The 15,158-nt window shown below is 46.8% G+C and overlaps 1 protein-coding gene across 11 annotated transcripts in view; it reads right to left on the bottom strand.

Annotated features, from left to right (window-relative positions):
- Positions 1–14,888, bottom strand: part of Adck1 (aarF domain containing kinase 1) — a 99,850-nt gene extending 84,962 nt beyond the window's left edge. Inside the window, exons 1-3 of one of the 11 annotated variants that reach the window (XM_087554125.1) lie at positions 14,614–14,888; positions 6,486–6,631; positions 1,078–3,263 (exon numbers count right to left, since the gene is read on the bottom strand). Coding sequence is in view for 4 of the 11 variants with exons in the window: in NM_001399748.1 (NP_001386677.1) it covers positions 3,180–3,263; positions 6,486–6,620 (219 nt within the window). In the remaining 7 variants the exon portion in view is untranslated. 11 annotated transcript variants of the gene reach the window in all.
- Between the last annotated feature and the right edge of the window lie 270 nt (positions 14,889–15,158).

The raw sequence follows: 15,158 nt of genomic DNA, 5'->3' as shown, positions 1-15,158 counted from the left end.
GTTTAGCATTGAGAGAGATGATGTAGATTTGAGAGGATAGTTTTCCGATGGTAATACAAGCTAAAACCAGACATAATTCAGGTGTAGAATCATAAGCCTTTTAAGTTAGGATAGATGGTAGAGTGCTTTATCTAAATTGGCAAATATGATGGACTGGGTGTTAAGTGTATCTTATACTTGATAAATTGCATAACGGTAATAGTTGTGCTCAATTTATATCTGAGAGAAAAGAGCCTTTTAATTGGACAAAAGTGGGGAAAATGTTGTGGGTTGCCCTGGTGCCGTTTGCATTCTGATGCTAATTCTGCTTCCTCAAGAGGGGCTGCCCTGAAGAGGAATGGATCACATACTCAGGTGAATTCATGTGAACCTTCTCCCCATTTTAAGTGGTCAAATAAAGGCTAGAGCCTGTGATTGGATAGTGGAAGCAAAAGCTGGGGCTGGATGTTTTAGAGAGGGGGGGAAGAGAGGGAAGGGAAGGAAGAAGATCGAGGAAGAGGAGGTGGAAGGAAGATGGAGCAGAGCTACACAACCCGGGGAAACTGCAAGTAGCAAGGGATCTCATAGCTGGGGAAGAGAGCAGTGCAGCGGTCGATCTGCCCAGTGTAGGTACACAGCTTATAAATACTGCAACTGAGTTGTGTGCTTTTTGCACAGGTTATTGGGGTTGGAGATTTACCGTAACACAGAGCTGTCAATGTCCAGAGGAGCTGTGGTACCTCTGCCTTTCAGATCACTTATTCCCTAGAGAGCAAGACTCTTCACAACCCACCTGCTCTTCAGATCCCCTGAGACAAACCCTACGCTAGTCCTGTTCTGGAAATCGCTGGAGAATTTTAAGGGCCACAGCATGGAATAGATGGAGAAAGGAGGAGGAAAAGCAGGGAGAAACTATACCTCAAAGACAAGGGCTTTGAGATTTTACAATAACCCTTTATGCCATTCATTCACTTGTATGAGCCTTTCCTGAGAACCAGCTGTGCCCACAGTACCGGTGTCGGTTCTGCAGACTTGGAAACTCGGCACACACCACATCTGTCCTCATGAAGCACACCTTCTAGGAGACCTGTGACTTACCTTCACATCTGCTTATCTTTCACTGACTCCAGTGTTGTCTACAGAATCCTCAAGGAGTACAATCACCGTCTCTAGTTTACAGACAAGGAAAACAGGGGCCAGCCAGGGCTAGATGATCCTCCCAAAGCCAAGGTGAGGAATTCACATTCAGGATTTCTGCAGGCAAACCTTACCCTCTTCGTGTGGCCTCTCCAAAGGCAAGGACGTAACTCGACATTGAGACAGACATGACACCCTCCCCATCCTAGGCATTATTGCTGCAGATTAAATATACAAAACAAGAGCCCCAATCTGCAATGTAAGAGAACCAAACAGTCTGAGGGAAAGATGTGTAACTAACGATCATCTATGGCAGGAATAAAGACAGAGTGATTAAATTATAAGCAGATAGCTCTAGAAAGATGCACAGGAAATGATGATTGCCTCCAGGCAGGAAAATTGGGTACCTGAGAGACAAGGGTCATTTTGTCTGTTTCAAATACTGTCTATTTTGATTTGTGAGCTGCTTGAATGCATTTCCCATTGAACAGCACATTGAGGGTACAGCCGGTCAAATCCTGAGTGTGGAAATTCCGCAAGAAAAATGATCGCTCAATGAAAAATAAAATAAAGGAAGAGAGAAGAAATGCTATAGATTCTAAAAGACTCAGGAAATGTCAACAAAATGCAATACATATACCATGTCTGCGTCCAGATTGGAACAAACTCACTGTTCAGGGCTGGAGAGATGGTTCAGTGGGTATGAAAGCCAGCATGAGGATCGGGGTTCAAATTCCCAGATTCCAGGTAAAAAGCCTGAATACTGTCACACACCTGTAGCCCCAGCATTGTGAGCATGGTGGAGACAGGAAGATGACTGAGCTTGCTGACCACCTTCCTCACTCGGGTTCAGTGAGAAACCCAGCTTAAGGAAACCAAGCAAAGAGTAGTAGAGAGGACACCCAACATGTACACACACACACACACACACACACACACACACACACACACACACACACACACAGAGAGAGAGAGAGAGAGAGAGAGAGAGAGAGGGAGAGAGAGAGCTCACACATACAGAGCTCACACACACACACACACACACACACACAGCTCACACATACTCATAGACACTTTAAAAACACATTTCTGGGAGAAGGGCAATCTGGACATGAACTAGAAATCACTATGGAATGGCTCGTCTTCATAGACGCGGTTTACCCCAGTTCTCTCTCTATTAGGAGACTCCTACTGAAGAATTTACACTTGAAATAATAAGGCACTTGAGGTTTCATGTCAACACTTCAGAGCTGAGTAAACAAAATCGGGAGTAAATGACAAATGCGACATCAAATAATTCTGCAGGCTGGACAGTACCATGGGGGGAGGGGGAGGTCATTATACACTGCTCAGCTCTCTACTCTTTTTACTTTTGTGGATAGTTAAAATGTACATAGTGAAATGTTTAAATGAAAATGTTTTAATTAACTAATTAATCCACCCACAGGGGATGCCTGGAAAGAAAGCAGCACAGAGGAGAGCCCAGGCTGAGCCCAGAAAGAAACATGGCTAACTAAGCGTTCCCTCAGGACAGCAAAGACATGCCGGCCTACTGCCAAGCTCCCTCAGACCTCAGGCTTCCCCTCCCATCTCCCTGGCATCTCCAACACATCTGCAGCAGCCACTGCACTCTGACTGAGGAGGTGTGTGAGGCCCCACAGCTCCGCTCCTACAAGAGGCCCCAAGTGGCCTTCAGAGGACAAAAAACAATTAACCTCTTTCTGCCTAACAACGCAGCTTAGAAGTTATTGGCCCTCTGGAGGCAGCCTACATCCCAGCTGTCATCAGAAATACACGGTGACCTCCCAATAGCACTTTATAGGTAATGACCTGAGCGTGGGAGACTCTGTTTGATGTAAAGTGGCAGCTCTATTCTCAGGTGCTAAGGCACCAGCACAGGAAGGAGGTGATCTTCCCTTCCCTTTATCCCAAACCCCATGGCCAGCAGCCTCAATGCCCTCTCTGTCCTCAGCCCAGCTTTCCCCTGGAAGTAAACTGGCTTGCCCACTCTTCAGACAGACCCCATCCAGGCCCAGCTCTGTGGGGTCCCCTGGGTCCCTTACCTGGGATCGACGCTGCAAATACTCCTCTGAGCCATATGGGACACTCCTCAGGGAGGTGAGGTAGTCATAGCTGATGACAGCTGTCTGTGAAGCAAGGAAGGAAAAAGCTTAACACTGAGGACATCAAATACCACACCTCTGCCAAAGCCCTGAACTGGGAGACCCACAAAGGAGATGCTGGCTCTATGGGAGTGGCTGGGCCCACCCCTTTGGATGCTCAGCCACCCAGATCTTAGCCTGAATGATCCTTCCTAGTCTTCAGGGGTGGGCACAATAACACTCCTTCAGAGAAGCCAGTCCCAAGTTGCCCTTCTGCACCAGCAACTGTCCATAATTGATCATAACCAACCACCTCCAAATTTATGTTGTCCATTTGCTTCCTCTTTTGTGAACTGTCTGAATTCAAGGGCTGGGTCTTCCTGCTTATTCATGATCTCCAGCATATCTTACGCTAAACAGGTAGACATTCAATAAAACCTTACTAAATGAACACTGTTAAACCTGAGTTTCCATTCTAGAGCTTCTGGCCAAAAACTTCCAGTGAGAGAGACCTTTATCCAGTCAATCAGAAAATCACAGGTTTCCAACACATCTCCAGCTTTTCAGAGCAGAGCAACTAAGGACTTCAGAAACTAAGTTCTGAGATTTATATTCAAAAGTGTTCGTCTGCACTCCCACAACGCCTAATTCCAGTCCATCTGTGTGTGCTGAACATGAAAACTCAATACTTCCCCTTCTTCTCTACCGTCTTTTTCTTGTGGGGTGGTAGCCAGAGCCTAAGTATGCTTTCTCCCCACCTCCACCCCACTCCCACCCCCACCCTGCCTCCTCTCTCTGGTTTTTGGTTTTTCTGTGTGTAGCCCAGGCTGTCCTGTCCTGGAACTCTCTCTGCAGACCAGACTGGCCCAGAACTCTGCCTCCTTCTGCCACCTGAGTGCTGGGGTCGAGGTGTGTGCCACCACTGCCTAGCCTGGCTTGTTAGCTCTCTTTCAAAGATGTCACTCACACCATGTGGCTGCTTGTCTGCTGTGTCGCTGACTCTGAACCAGCTTAACTCAAACAGCATGGGTTTGTCTTTCTCTTCTCTGTCTCCCTCTTCTGGGCGGCTACTGGGAATGACAACTTGCCTGACCCAACCCGTTTCCTTTAAACTATGCTCAAGTAAGAGAAGAAAAGAACACACAGCTTAGCGACCGATTTATAAAAGCGCCCATGGACGCTTTCCTGCCTTTCTTCTGGCTATTTAACCTTAAGGTTCCACTCAACTCCTGCTTCCTTAGGATACGCCTCTTGACTCCCAGACTCCAGTGTTCACTCCTGCATCTGACCAGGGCAGCAGTCCTGACGTGTGCCTGGCTTTAGATGATTTTTGAAAGCATGGGTACACTCCATGCCCAGAAGCTCCTTCAAAGCTGGGTCTAAATGAAACAGTCTGTCTTTACCCCTCAACACATAAAAGAAAACATCAAGACCCAAAAGGCACTTGGCAAACAGTTAAGAGATTGTTTCATCCCACAGCCTGCTTTACAAAGCCCTTTTGTTTATTTGATTCTTTAACTCAGGTTACCCTTGAGGACAGGTACCGTGTCTATGGCCTCTCTCTGGGAACACTCCATGACACTAAATTCTCAGGAAATAAACTAAACAAGCTGCATCCTGATACATATCCCCATGGGGCATGGGGGGACAACAGTAACTTTCACCTATGCTCACCAGCAGCAACAAAGGAGAGAAGGCGTGACACATACAGCTGGCAGCAGAGACCACAGAACCACATCTGGGAGAGGAGCTACCAGAAGAACTAGGAAGCCATGGTGAGCTAGGCAATGGTGGCCCACATCTTTAGTCCCAGAACTTGAGAGGCAGAGGCAGGTGGATCTCTATGAGTTAGGGGTTGACCTGGTCTATAGAGAGACTTCTAGGACAGCCAGGGCTACACAGAGAAACCCTGTCTCAAAAAACAATAAGAAGAGGAGGAGGAGGAAGAGGAGGGGGAAGATGAGGAAGAAGAGGAAGAAGGAGAAGAGGAGGAGAAGGAGAAGAAGGAAAAGAAGGTGAAGAAGATGAGGAGAAAGAGAAGGAAGAAGAAGGAGGAGGAAGAAGAAGAGGGGAGGGGGAGAAGGAGGGGAAGGAGGAGGAAGAGAAGGAGGAGAAGGAGGAGAAGGAGGAGGAAGGGGATCAGTGTGGGGCTGGAGAGATGTCTCAGCGGTTAAGAGCACTGACTGCGCTTCCAGAGATCCTGAATTCAATTCCCAGCAACCACAAGGCAGCTCACAACCATCTGTAATAGGTTTTGATGCCCTCTTCTGATGTGTGTGAAGACAGCTACAGCGTATTCATATACATAAAAAAATAAATAAATAAATCTTAAAAAAAAGAAGAAAAGAAAGGATCAGTGCTAAAGATGGTCGGTGGTTAAGTGTTCTTACTGCACTTGAAGAGAGCCTGGTTCCATGCCCAGCATCTGGCTCCTGACCATCCGTAACTCCAATCCAGTGGACTTGACATCCTTTCCTGACTTCCAAAGGCAGCATGCATACACATGGTACCCATCCATACATATATACATGCATGCAGACATGTAGACAAAACATTCATAGACACAAAACAAAACACATAAATCTAAAGTTCTTTCTAAAAAGACATGATAACACCAGATGGTACTGCTATTGAGCTACCAGAGAAAACATCTAAAGTCAAATATTCAAATCAGATTCTCCGCTTGGAGATAGGATAGCATTCTCCAGCCCCAGACAATGCACATATAAATAAATGCCAGATCCATGACTCCTCAGATTAGTTCTTCGGAGAGAAATCAAGTTTGCTGACAGAAGTTTCTGTCTAAAAGGGATTCCTTCTGAGTCATGATTTCAGAGTGTTTGGTCAGAGTTCGCTTGGCCCTGCATGCTTGCAAGAACATCAGGTTGGTGGGAACCTGTGGTAAGGCAGGCCTCCCAAAGATTTCACATCACAGCAGACAGGAAGCTGAGAGACAGCAGGTGGAACTGAACTGCGAAAGTCCTCTTTCCACAGGGTCTTCTGTCCTTGGCATTTTCCAAGGAGGCTGCCCCTGAATCATTGCTACAGTAGGACATGGAGCCTCAATGTAACGGCTTCAGAACAGAGATCTCACACAATCCTGTGTTCAACTGCAGAGTGACAGGAGCTGCGTGTACAGGAGTGAAAGTCTGTGAGGATGCGCACTATAGACAGAGCTGACACGCCTGAGTCTCCATATATGTCAGCACACCCACCTGCCATACCTAGGAACACCCACAGGTACCCCCAAAGGAAAAAAAAACCCACCGTAGCAACAGCTCTGCCCACCCTGACAGCGCCAAAGTCACTAGGGTCCAAGTAGCTGTTGCTGTAGAGGTAGACCCCGGAGGCAGCAAGAGCCATGCTGGTCCACGAAGCAAGCTTGATAGCCTTTCTGGCCATGTCCCCAGACCCTGTGCAAGAAAGGAAGGTTAAGAAAGGTTGGCAATGAAGAGTCTCAGAATCCAGTCACTCCAGAATCAAACCCCAGCTCTGCCACTCACAGACCGTATGACCTTATGTCATTTTCCTAATCTTGTGGGACCTCGGTTTCTTTATTTATAAAACAAGATAATGCCCACCTCGAAATTAGATAAAGTAAAATAATTACATAAAGTGCTTAGCGTGGCACCTGGTACAGATCAACTCCCAACATCCTTCCTTCAACGGCACCAGGTGCTGTTCTAGATATGGCGGAGAAGGTGGACAGCCTACAGGTCTTGTCAATGTGGAGCTCTAGGGTGGGGTGGCAGAGAAGCAAAGAGATACATGACCACTCTCAGAGCTGCCAGAAAGTGGTAGTAAGCAGAGAATCGAGGGGTACAGGATCCAGATGAAGGGTGCTTTTAGATAGGAAAGGGTGCTCACTGCTGGCCCTTGTAACTAGTATTACACCAGCACACAGCCACAGGCACCATTAGCCTCGACACACAGGTCGGAAGTAGGGCCAAAATGGGAGCCGAGCAAAAGCAACCAGGAGTTCCTCCATATCTAGCTGACAATCAAAATGTTTACCACTCGGACCTCCCTGGGGTGGACTGGTGCTGTTTTGTCCACATATGGATCTGGGAGACCTATTGGATACCAAACTCCTATCACTGGGCAGAGCCTGCTCTCCTTACTCATACCTCCTCAGCCCACCAGGTGGCTCCACAGATTGTCTTTGGGGATACTGAATCCAACAGTCTACCCCCTCAACAATCCCTGAGTACTGGGTATTCACGAGGCTCTGTTCCAGGGGCAGTTGTCCCTGGACAGAAAGGAACACCACCAAGCCTCCTGTCAGCGCAAAGCCTCCAGAGACAGCAGCAAGACGCAGGTCGGCACGTTCCTACTCTGACCCTGTTCTGTCATTTGGTCTCCTCTCTGCATGGAAGCCGCTGCTGCCAACCGCCTTGCCTTCCTTTGCTCTGGAGTCTATTTTGACTGGGATACAGATGCGGGTTTTTAAAGACACACAAAGCACCTCCTTTTCCATCCTCTTACTTTCAACTTAGACCTTATACTGTTTCTTTACAAAGCAAAGTTGGCTTTCTAAGTTTACATTCAATATAGCTTATGTATCTGTATTAAAATTGACCATCTTCAAACTTTCCTGCTTTCCCTACCTTTCTTCTTCTTTTTTTCAAGATTTATTTTACTTTCTTTATACATATATGTATGAGTCTGTACGTGTGCCTATGGAAGACAGATATCATAGGCCCTGGAGCCAGAGTAACAGGTAGTTATGAGGGGCAAGACCAAGTCCAGTCCTCTAAGAGAGCAGCAAGCACTCTTACCTGCAAAGTCATCTCTCTAGCCCATGTTCTCTCCTTCCTCAATTTTTCATGGACTCACTGAGACTTTCCACTGAGTCCTCTTATCTTTCCCTTTGCTGCTGCCTTAGTTACTGTTCTAACACTGAGACACTATGACCAAGGCAACTTACAGAAGAAGCATTTAATTAGAGGCTTGCCTACAGTTTCAGAGGGTGAGTTCATGATCATCATTGTGGGGAGCAAGGCAGTAGGAAAGCCAGCATGGCACTAGAACAGTAGCTCAGGCTTACATCCTGACCCACAGACAGGAGGCAGAGACGGGGAGACTGGGCATGGAGTAAGCTTCTGAGGATAACCTCAAAGCTTACCCTCCATGACACACTTCCTCCAACAAGGCCACACCTCTTAATCCTTCCTAAACAACCTACCAACTGGAAACCAAACATTCAAACTGATAAGCCTACATGGGGGTAGGGAGGCCCTCTCATTCAAATCACCAGAGCAGCCCTGTTTCCCTGGCCCAGCATTTGTCAGAAGAACCACCTGAACAAAACTCGGCCTTTGTGCCATTTCAAAGAGCAGGTTGCTAGATCCCACCCTATGGCCCACTGAACCACCAACTCAGCTGTAAGATTCCATCTGTGAATAAGATCACGGGCAACTGGGGCTGGAGTGATGGCTCAGAGGTTAAGAGCACTGACTGCTCTTCCAGAGGTCCTGAGTTCAAATCCCAGCAACCACATGGGGGCTCACAACCATCTGTAATGAGATCTGATGCCCTCTTCTGGTGTGTCTGAAGACAGCTACAGTGTACTCACATATATAAAAATAAAATAAATCTTTTGTTTGTTTGTTTTTTTTTTAAAGAAAAGCTAGTGGGTGAGTTTACTCAAAAGCTCAAGTGAGCAAACTTTCTTCTTTACCTACATTCCGAGTGCACACAGAGGTAAGAATATCACGGGCATTCACTGTACTGTACTGTTCACTTATTCAGCGATAAACGCCGCTAGTGGAAGAGGCGGATGGAGGCTAGATTGTTAGAGCTTAACCAAAAGCAGAGCTTAATGATGGACATCCATTTCCAGTTCTCTTGGATGCCTACCATGTCAGAGGTAGATTTTATGACCACTCCTATCATTTTAATAAGAAATAATTCCCTGCAGACTCATGTGTCAAACACCTGGGCCTCAGCTGCTGGCAATATTTCGGAAGGTTCTAGAAAAGTAAAGAGATGGGGTCTAGTTGGGAAAAAAGTAAGGCTTTGAAGGTTAGACTGGTCCTGGCCAATCTCTCACCAAGAGAGGAACGGCCTCTACCACATGCTCCTACGGTCTTGATGCTCTGTCCAAGAGCAGAGGACAAAAGACTCTGATGTGAAACCATGAGCACAATAAATTCCTTCTCCTTTTGCTTATATCAAACAATATAACAATGAGAGAAAGGGCTATTACGATACGGCCTGTGGTGGTTTGAATATGAATGGTCCCGTAGGCTCACATATTTGAATGTGTGATCATTAGGAAGTAGTGTCACTTGAGAGACCTTGGAGGTGTGGCCTTGTTGGAGGAAGGGTGTCCTTGGAGGTGGGCTCTGGATTTCAGTGCTCATGCTAGGCCCAGTGTCTCTCTCTTCCTGCTACCTCCCAATCTGGATGAAGAGCTCTCAGCTACCTCTCCAAGCACCGCGTCTGTCTCCAGGCTGCCATGTTCCCTCCATGATGAAAATGAACCAAACCTCTGAACTGTAAGCCAGCACCAACTAAATGTTTGCCTTTATGGGAGTTGCCGTGGTCATGGTGTCTCTTTACAGCAACAGAAACCATAAGATACAGTCATTCCTCTAAGACCTCAAGACCAAATCTGAGGTAAACACAATGACCCAGCTATTAAAGTAATTCTCCTTCCCTAGTAGGCTTTTCTGTTGGTTGGGTGATTGGATGACTAAATTGAGACAGAGTCTACGTATCCCTAGCTGGCCTGGATCTTACTATGTAGACAAGGCTGGTTCCCAACTTACTACAACCCTTATCCTCCCTTAGTTGAGTCTTTATGTGGAAATTAAGTCCAACTATGAACTTCTGTGCTCTCAGCTATCCCAATGATCTCAGTTCATTCACAAAGAGTCTTAACAGATCTGCCTTCCAGAGCTCCCAAAGGACCTCTGGCCCTTCCTCCTTACCTTCTACCTACTCTACTCCAACTTGCTAGTTTTCCACCATGCCACACGGTGCACTCCGAGAGTAACTACTTTAACTGTGGGCGCTACCCCACTTCTGAGGCAACTATCGCCAACCCTATTCTAACACAAAACAACAAAAGGACATAGAAAGCAATAGGCCTGGCCCAATGTGACCCCCACCCCACCCCCAGGACATCCTATGCCAGACTGTGGTATAACACACCGCACGTCATCTGAAAACATTTATTAACTCAATTAATGAATAAAGGGATCAACTATACTCCACGAGGCCTGGCAGAACCAGTAACAGCACAGTTCCTCTAGATGAATATACACCCTGGGCTGCCAACTCAAGTAGCATTCTGCTCCCATGACTCCCACACCACCTGACGCCCTGTGATCCTCTGAACCCCACCCTGCTGCTGGGCCGTCCACCACAGCAGCTCCTAATGGACTGCATGCAGTCTCCTCTACCCTTGACTCTAGCTCCAGGTATATCAAAGGAACAGGGAGGCAACCCCACTTTCAAACAAATGTCCTAGGTAATAAAAGTGGTGGGAATTGAAATACATAAAACCGATGATATGAGAGCCCAACGGTGTCTAAATAGATTGGAGTTGGAGCTTTCCATAAGGTGTCAGAGAGTCTTCAACATGCAAATGAGCTGCTTCCCTCAGGGTATTTTAAAAGGCCTGTCACACATGAAATATGTCTGTCAATGAAAACAACCCTTTTATTATTAAACTTCTGCTAATGAATCACCTGCCCTGTTCTGTTTACTCGCCTCGACTTTCCCCTGAGTTACCTCTCATAAAACCACACACTTTGCAGGAGCTCTGAGCCTACCAAGAACCTAAAACCTCATCACTAGATAAGATTATTAGTAATAACTAACCTTACGAGTCCCCTCCACACCTGTGGGGGTCTGGTGGCACACACCTTTAATCCCACCACTGAGCACACTCATCTTGTTAACTAATGCACGCAGAGCAGTAAGATGAGGCAAGTGTCATCCTCTCAGATATAAATGAGGACACTGAGGCACGAGAGGCACAGAGAAGGTGGAGTGTTCAGCCCTGGGTGACTCTTTTTTTTTTTTCAAGATATATTTTAGCCTGTGTGTACATGTGACACTCTCTCTCTCTCTCTCTCTCTCTCTCTCTCTCTCTCTTTCTGTGTGTGTGTGTGTGTGTGTGTGTGTGTGTATGTATGTACTTCTATTTGTGTCTGTGTGTCTATATCTGTGTGTCTATAATGGGGGAAGGGGAGTGCCTGAATGTCTGTGTCTGTGTGTCTGTGTGTTATTTGTGTGTGTGTGTGTGTGTGTGTGTGTGTGTGAGTGTGTGTGTGTGTGGCTGTGTATATCTGTTTTTGTTATAAGTGTGTGTGGCTGTGTATACGTTTCTATGTGTCTGTATGTCTGTGTCTGTGTATCTGTATCTGTATGTATCTGTGCTTGTGTCTGTATACATCTGTGTATGTGTGTGTACGTGTGTATGTGTCTTTGTGTGTATCTATCTGTGTCTTTGTGTATGTGTGTGTGTGTTTGTATCTGTGCATGTGTGTCTATGTCTATATATCTGTGTCTGTGTATGTGTATGAGTGTCTGTGTACGTGTCCATGTGCACATGCACTGGTGCCCATGGAGGTCAGAAGGGGCATATCAGATCCCCTAGGACTGGAGTTACACTAAGGAATCCCAGAACAATGGCAAGGTTCCTCAGCAGACAAGGAAAATAAATCTCACCCAGCACAAGAGAAACCTTCTAACACCCAGCTCCCAGTGAGCCACCCAGTGTGGGTTCTAAGAACCCAACCCACAACCCTGAATAAGCAACAAGTCTGAACTCACATTCATACGCCATCTCTCCAGCCCCTTCTACTCTCTTTTTTAAATGATATCTCTTTGATAGGGATGGACTTCATATCACTAAGGTCCTCGCTAGTGGCTTGAGGTAAATACTTCAACTGCTGCAGACAGAAACTATCATTTCTGACCTGCAACCGAGCCCCCAAAGAGCCAAGTCTGTGGAAGGCCATGTTTGGAGCTCTGGAAATCGATAGCATGTCAAAGATCAGGCAAACTCCTCACTAGAAATAGCACATTTGAGCCTATAGCAGTAGCATAGCTGTTTAATCATCCAATCAATGAGAATGAACTCTTTTGTCTCCGGGCCAGAGGAGACACCCTAGTTCCTCATGAAACCATGCTTCGGGAAGCTGGACAGGTGGAAGTTGATGGTCAATTTAAAATGTCCATCTTGGGGGGCTGGAGAGCTCGCTCAGCGGGTAAGAGCACACACATGGCCGCTCGCCAATATCTGTAACTCCAGTTTCAAGAGATCAGACGCCCTCACACAGACATACACACAGATAAAACACTTGTGTCTTATCAATGCACATGAAATAAAAATAAATAAAGCCTCTTTTAAATGACCATCTCAAGGATAGAACTAAACATGCAAGCACTTACTGTAACCGGCCTTTCCAACCACCATCTACCAACTGCCCCCTCCCAGGCCACATCCTGAGAACGCAGGTCTGAAATTATATCCCCACCCATTCCCACCTCCACCCCACCTCAGCGAACAAGAGCACACTGCTGAGGGAAGTCATTTAGGAAGAAAACCCTATTTATCCCCCAAAGTGACCCTGACTACCTTCCGTTTCCTGATTATTGAGCAAATAGCACCTTTTTTTTTCCTGGAATACTTTCCAAGCCAGAAAAGACCCAAATATACTCTTAGAGAGAACAAGCATGATGAGTCTATACCCAGGAACACAGCCCCAGGAGCTTCCCAGTCTTCCCCCTCCTACAGAGAGCTAACGTTCAATGCAAGAGTGAGTTTTAACTACACTTCTTCGTGTGTCATGGCCAGAAATTGCTCGGATCAATACTAATTAAACTAAGGAATCCCAGACCAATGCCAAGGTTCCTCAGCAGATAAGGAAAATAAATCTCACCCAGCACAAGAGAAACCTTCCACCCAGCTCATCTTAGGAAAGGAGGACTATCAATGCGAAGCCAAGAGCAGAGGGCTAGCAGGTAAGAGACATGAGCGAGCCTCCAGAAAGTGTTTAAATAAATAGCTCAGGTAACTTGCACGACTGGATTCTCCAGTGCACACTACTGGAGCTTCCCTCTTCAGACAAGGCTGTAGAAGAGATTGCCCAAAGGAACCATTGGAGCAAATGCCAGAGTCCAGGTATGTCTGGGCTGCCAACAGCGCTTGACACGGGCATTTGAACAAGGAATTTGCTGGAGTGGCCAGTGGTTCTTTGTCATGGGCATTGAGTCGTAGGTAACCCAGTGGTGCATCCTATTGGGAGACAAGACAGGGATGGATGGCCATACCAAGCATTCTTCTCCTTCACCAGACCCTTCTCTGACAAAAACAAGGGGGGAGGGAGATGGTATGTTTGGAAAGAAATAAAATGCAAATTCTCCCACCAGAAGTAAAATATCACACCATAAGGCCTGCTGAGTATCAGCCAAATATCACAGTAAAATAAATTAGGATACAACCCAGGATAAAAAGGACCCAGGTGGCAAAACTACATGAATGGGGGTTGGGTTGCAATGTGTATGGCAGTTCCCGTGGGTACTACAACTACAACAGCGAAGCTAGCCACAGGGACAATAAATAAATAAATAAATAAATAAATAAATAAATAAATAAATAAATAAATAAATAAATAAATAAATAAATAAATAAATAAATCCAAAAAACAAAAACCCACAACCATAACCAGGTGTGACAAATCTATGGACTTTTTTTTCTTATAAAATAGCATTCAAAATTATAGTCTCCAGGGTAGCAACATCGCATCTCCTGGATTCATGTTGGACATGCCGACTCCACAGTTCAAATATCACACGAAAATCAGATGTTTAAAGGGGAAGTGGACTGAACTCTGTATAGTAACAAGCGCTCCACGTAATTTCTGCTGCACACCGCACAGCCTGTGAACCACACTGACTAAGAAGACGCTTAAAGAAAAAATTGTGACGGGACAAAATCGGATTCCTAACAACTCAGTAACTATGTCTTGAGCGCCTACTAAGCGCTAAGCTTCCCACTTTCCTGGCAAGTAAATGTCAATGAAGTCTGGGACAGCTGTACTAAGCTTCTTCTACAGGCTTCTCTCCGCACATCAGCTGGAAGCACCGGAAATTTCCAAGGCACTGGGGATTAAAAGCAGACTGCCTGTGTTGCAAGCCTAGGTGACCTGATTTCTGGGGAGCCCCCAGCTCGTCACCACTCCACTCTCACCGCCCCAGCTACCTCTGCGTGGGAGCCCACAAGGCCACCGATGTATGAAGGCTTCTGGCGGAGCCACTCGTAGACCCTACTCCGGGGCACGCAAGGTTGGGCCACCCAAGTGGCCAGTCCACACTAACGACCGCTAGGGCACCGAGCGAAGAGTCACAGCGGAGGGGGCGGGGCACTGAGAGTCACCTGAACCACGTGGTTGCGCCTGCTAAGGTGACAGGGTCACAGGCTCGAGTTTCCTCCCAGCTTCGCCTGGGCTGCAGAGCCTGACCTCCGACCGCGCGCAGCACATCTGCACCGGATCCACCGCGCTCCATATGCCGCGCGATCGGGCAGGAGGATCGGCCCGGGCTCTGTGTGCCGCTGCTACTCACCCGAGGGGTAGGAAAGCTGCCCCGCCGCAGCCCGGAACCCAAACTCCAGGAAACAGTGCCTTCGCCACCAGAGCGCCTTCAGAAGCCGGTGCCGCGAGGCCTGCCGGGACTTGTAGTTCTCTGTTCCTTAGGCGGCTGACACCAACTAGAGGCCACCGCCCGTGGTCCCTGAGCCATAGGGAAGTCTTTCCTTGTCTGCCTAAGATACTGGCCCAGAATCTCACTCAGAACGTTTTTAGGAGTCAAGTTATGGATTCATATTTAGTGGAGGCTGTAGTTGTGGATCTGTAGATTTTAAGTAGGCATTAGATTCTAATTAGAATTCTAATGATTAAATGAGTCGGCAAAGAAGACATT

Source organism: Rattus norvegicus, chromosome 6 (assembly GCF_021556685.1).
Source record: "Rattus norvegicus strain SHRSP/BbbUtx chromosome 6, alternate assembly SHRSP_T2T, whole genome shotgun sequence".
In the NCBI taxonomy this organism is placed as follows: Eukaryota; Metazoa; Chordata; class Mammalia; order Rodentia; family Muridae; genus Rattus; species Rattus norvegicus.
The sequence above is the reverse complement of the archived record's forward strand: the minus strand, read 5'-3'. Positions and strand labels throughout refer to the sequence as shown.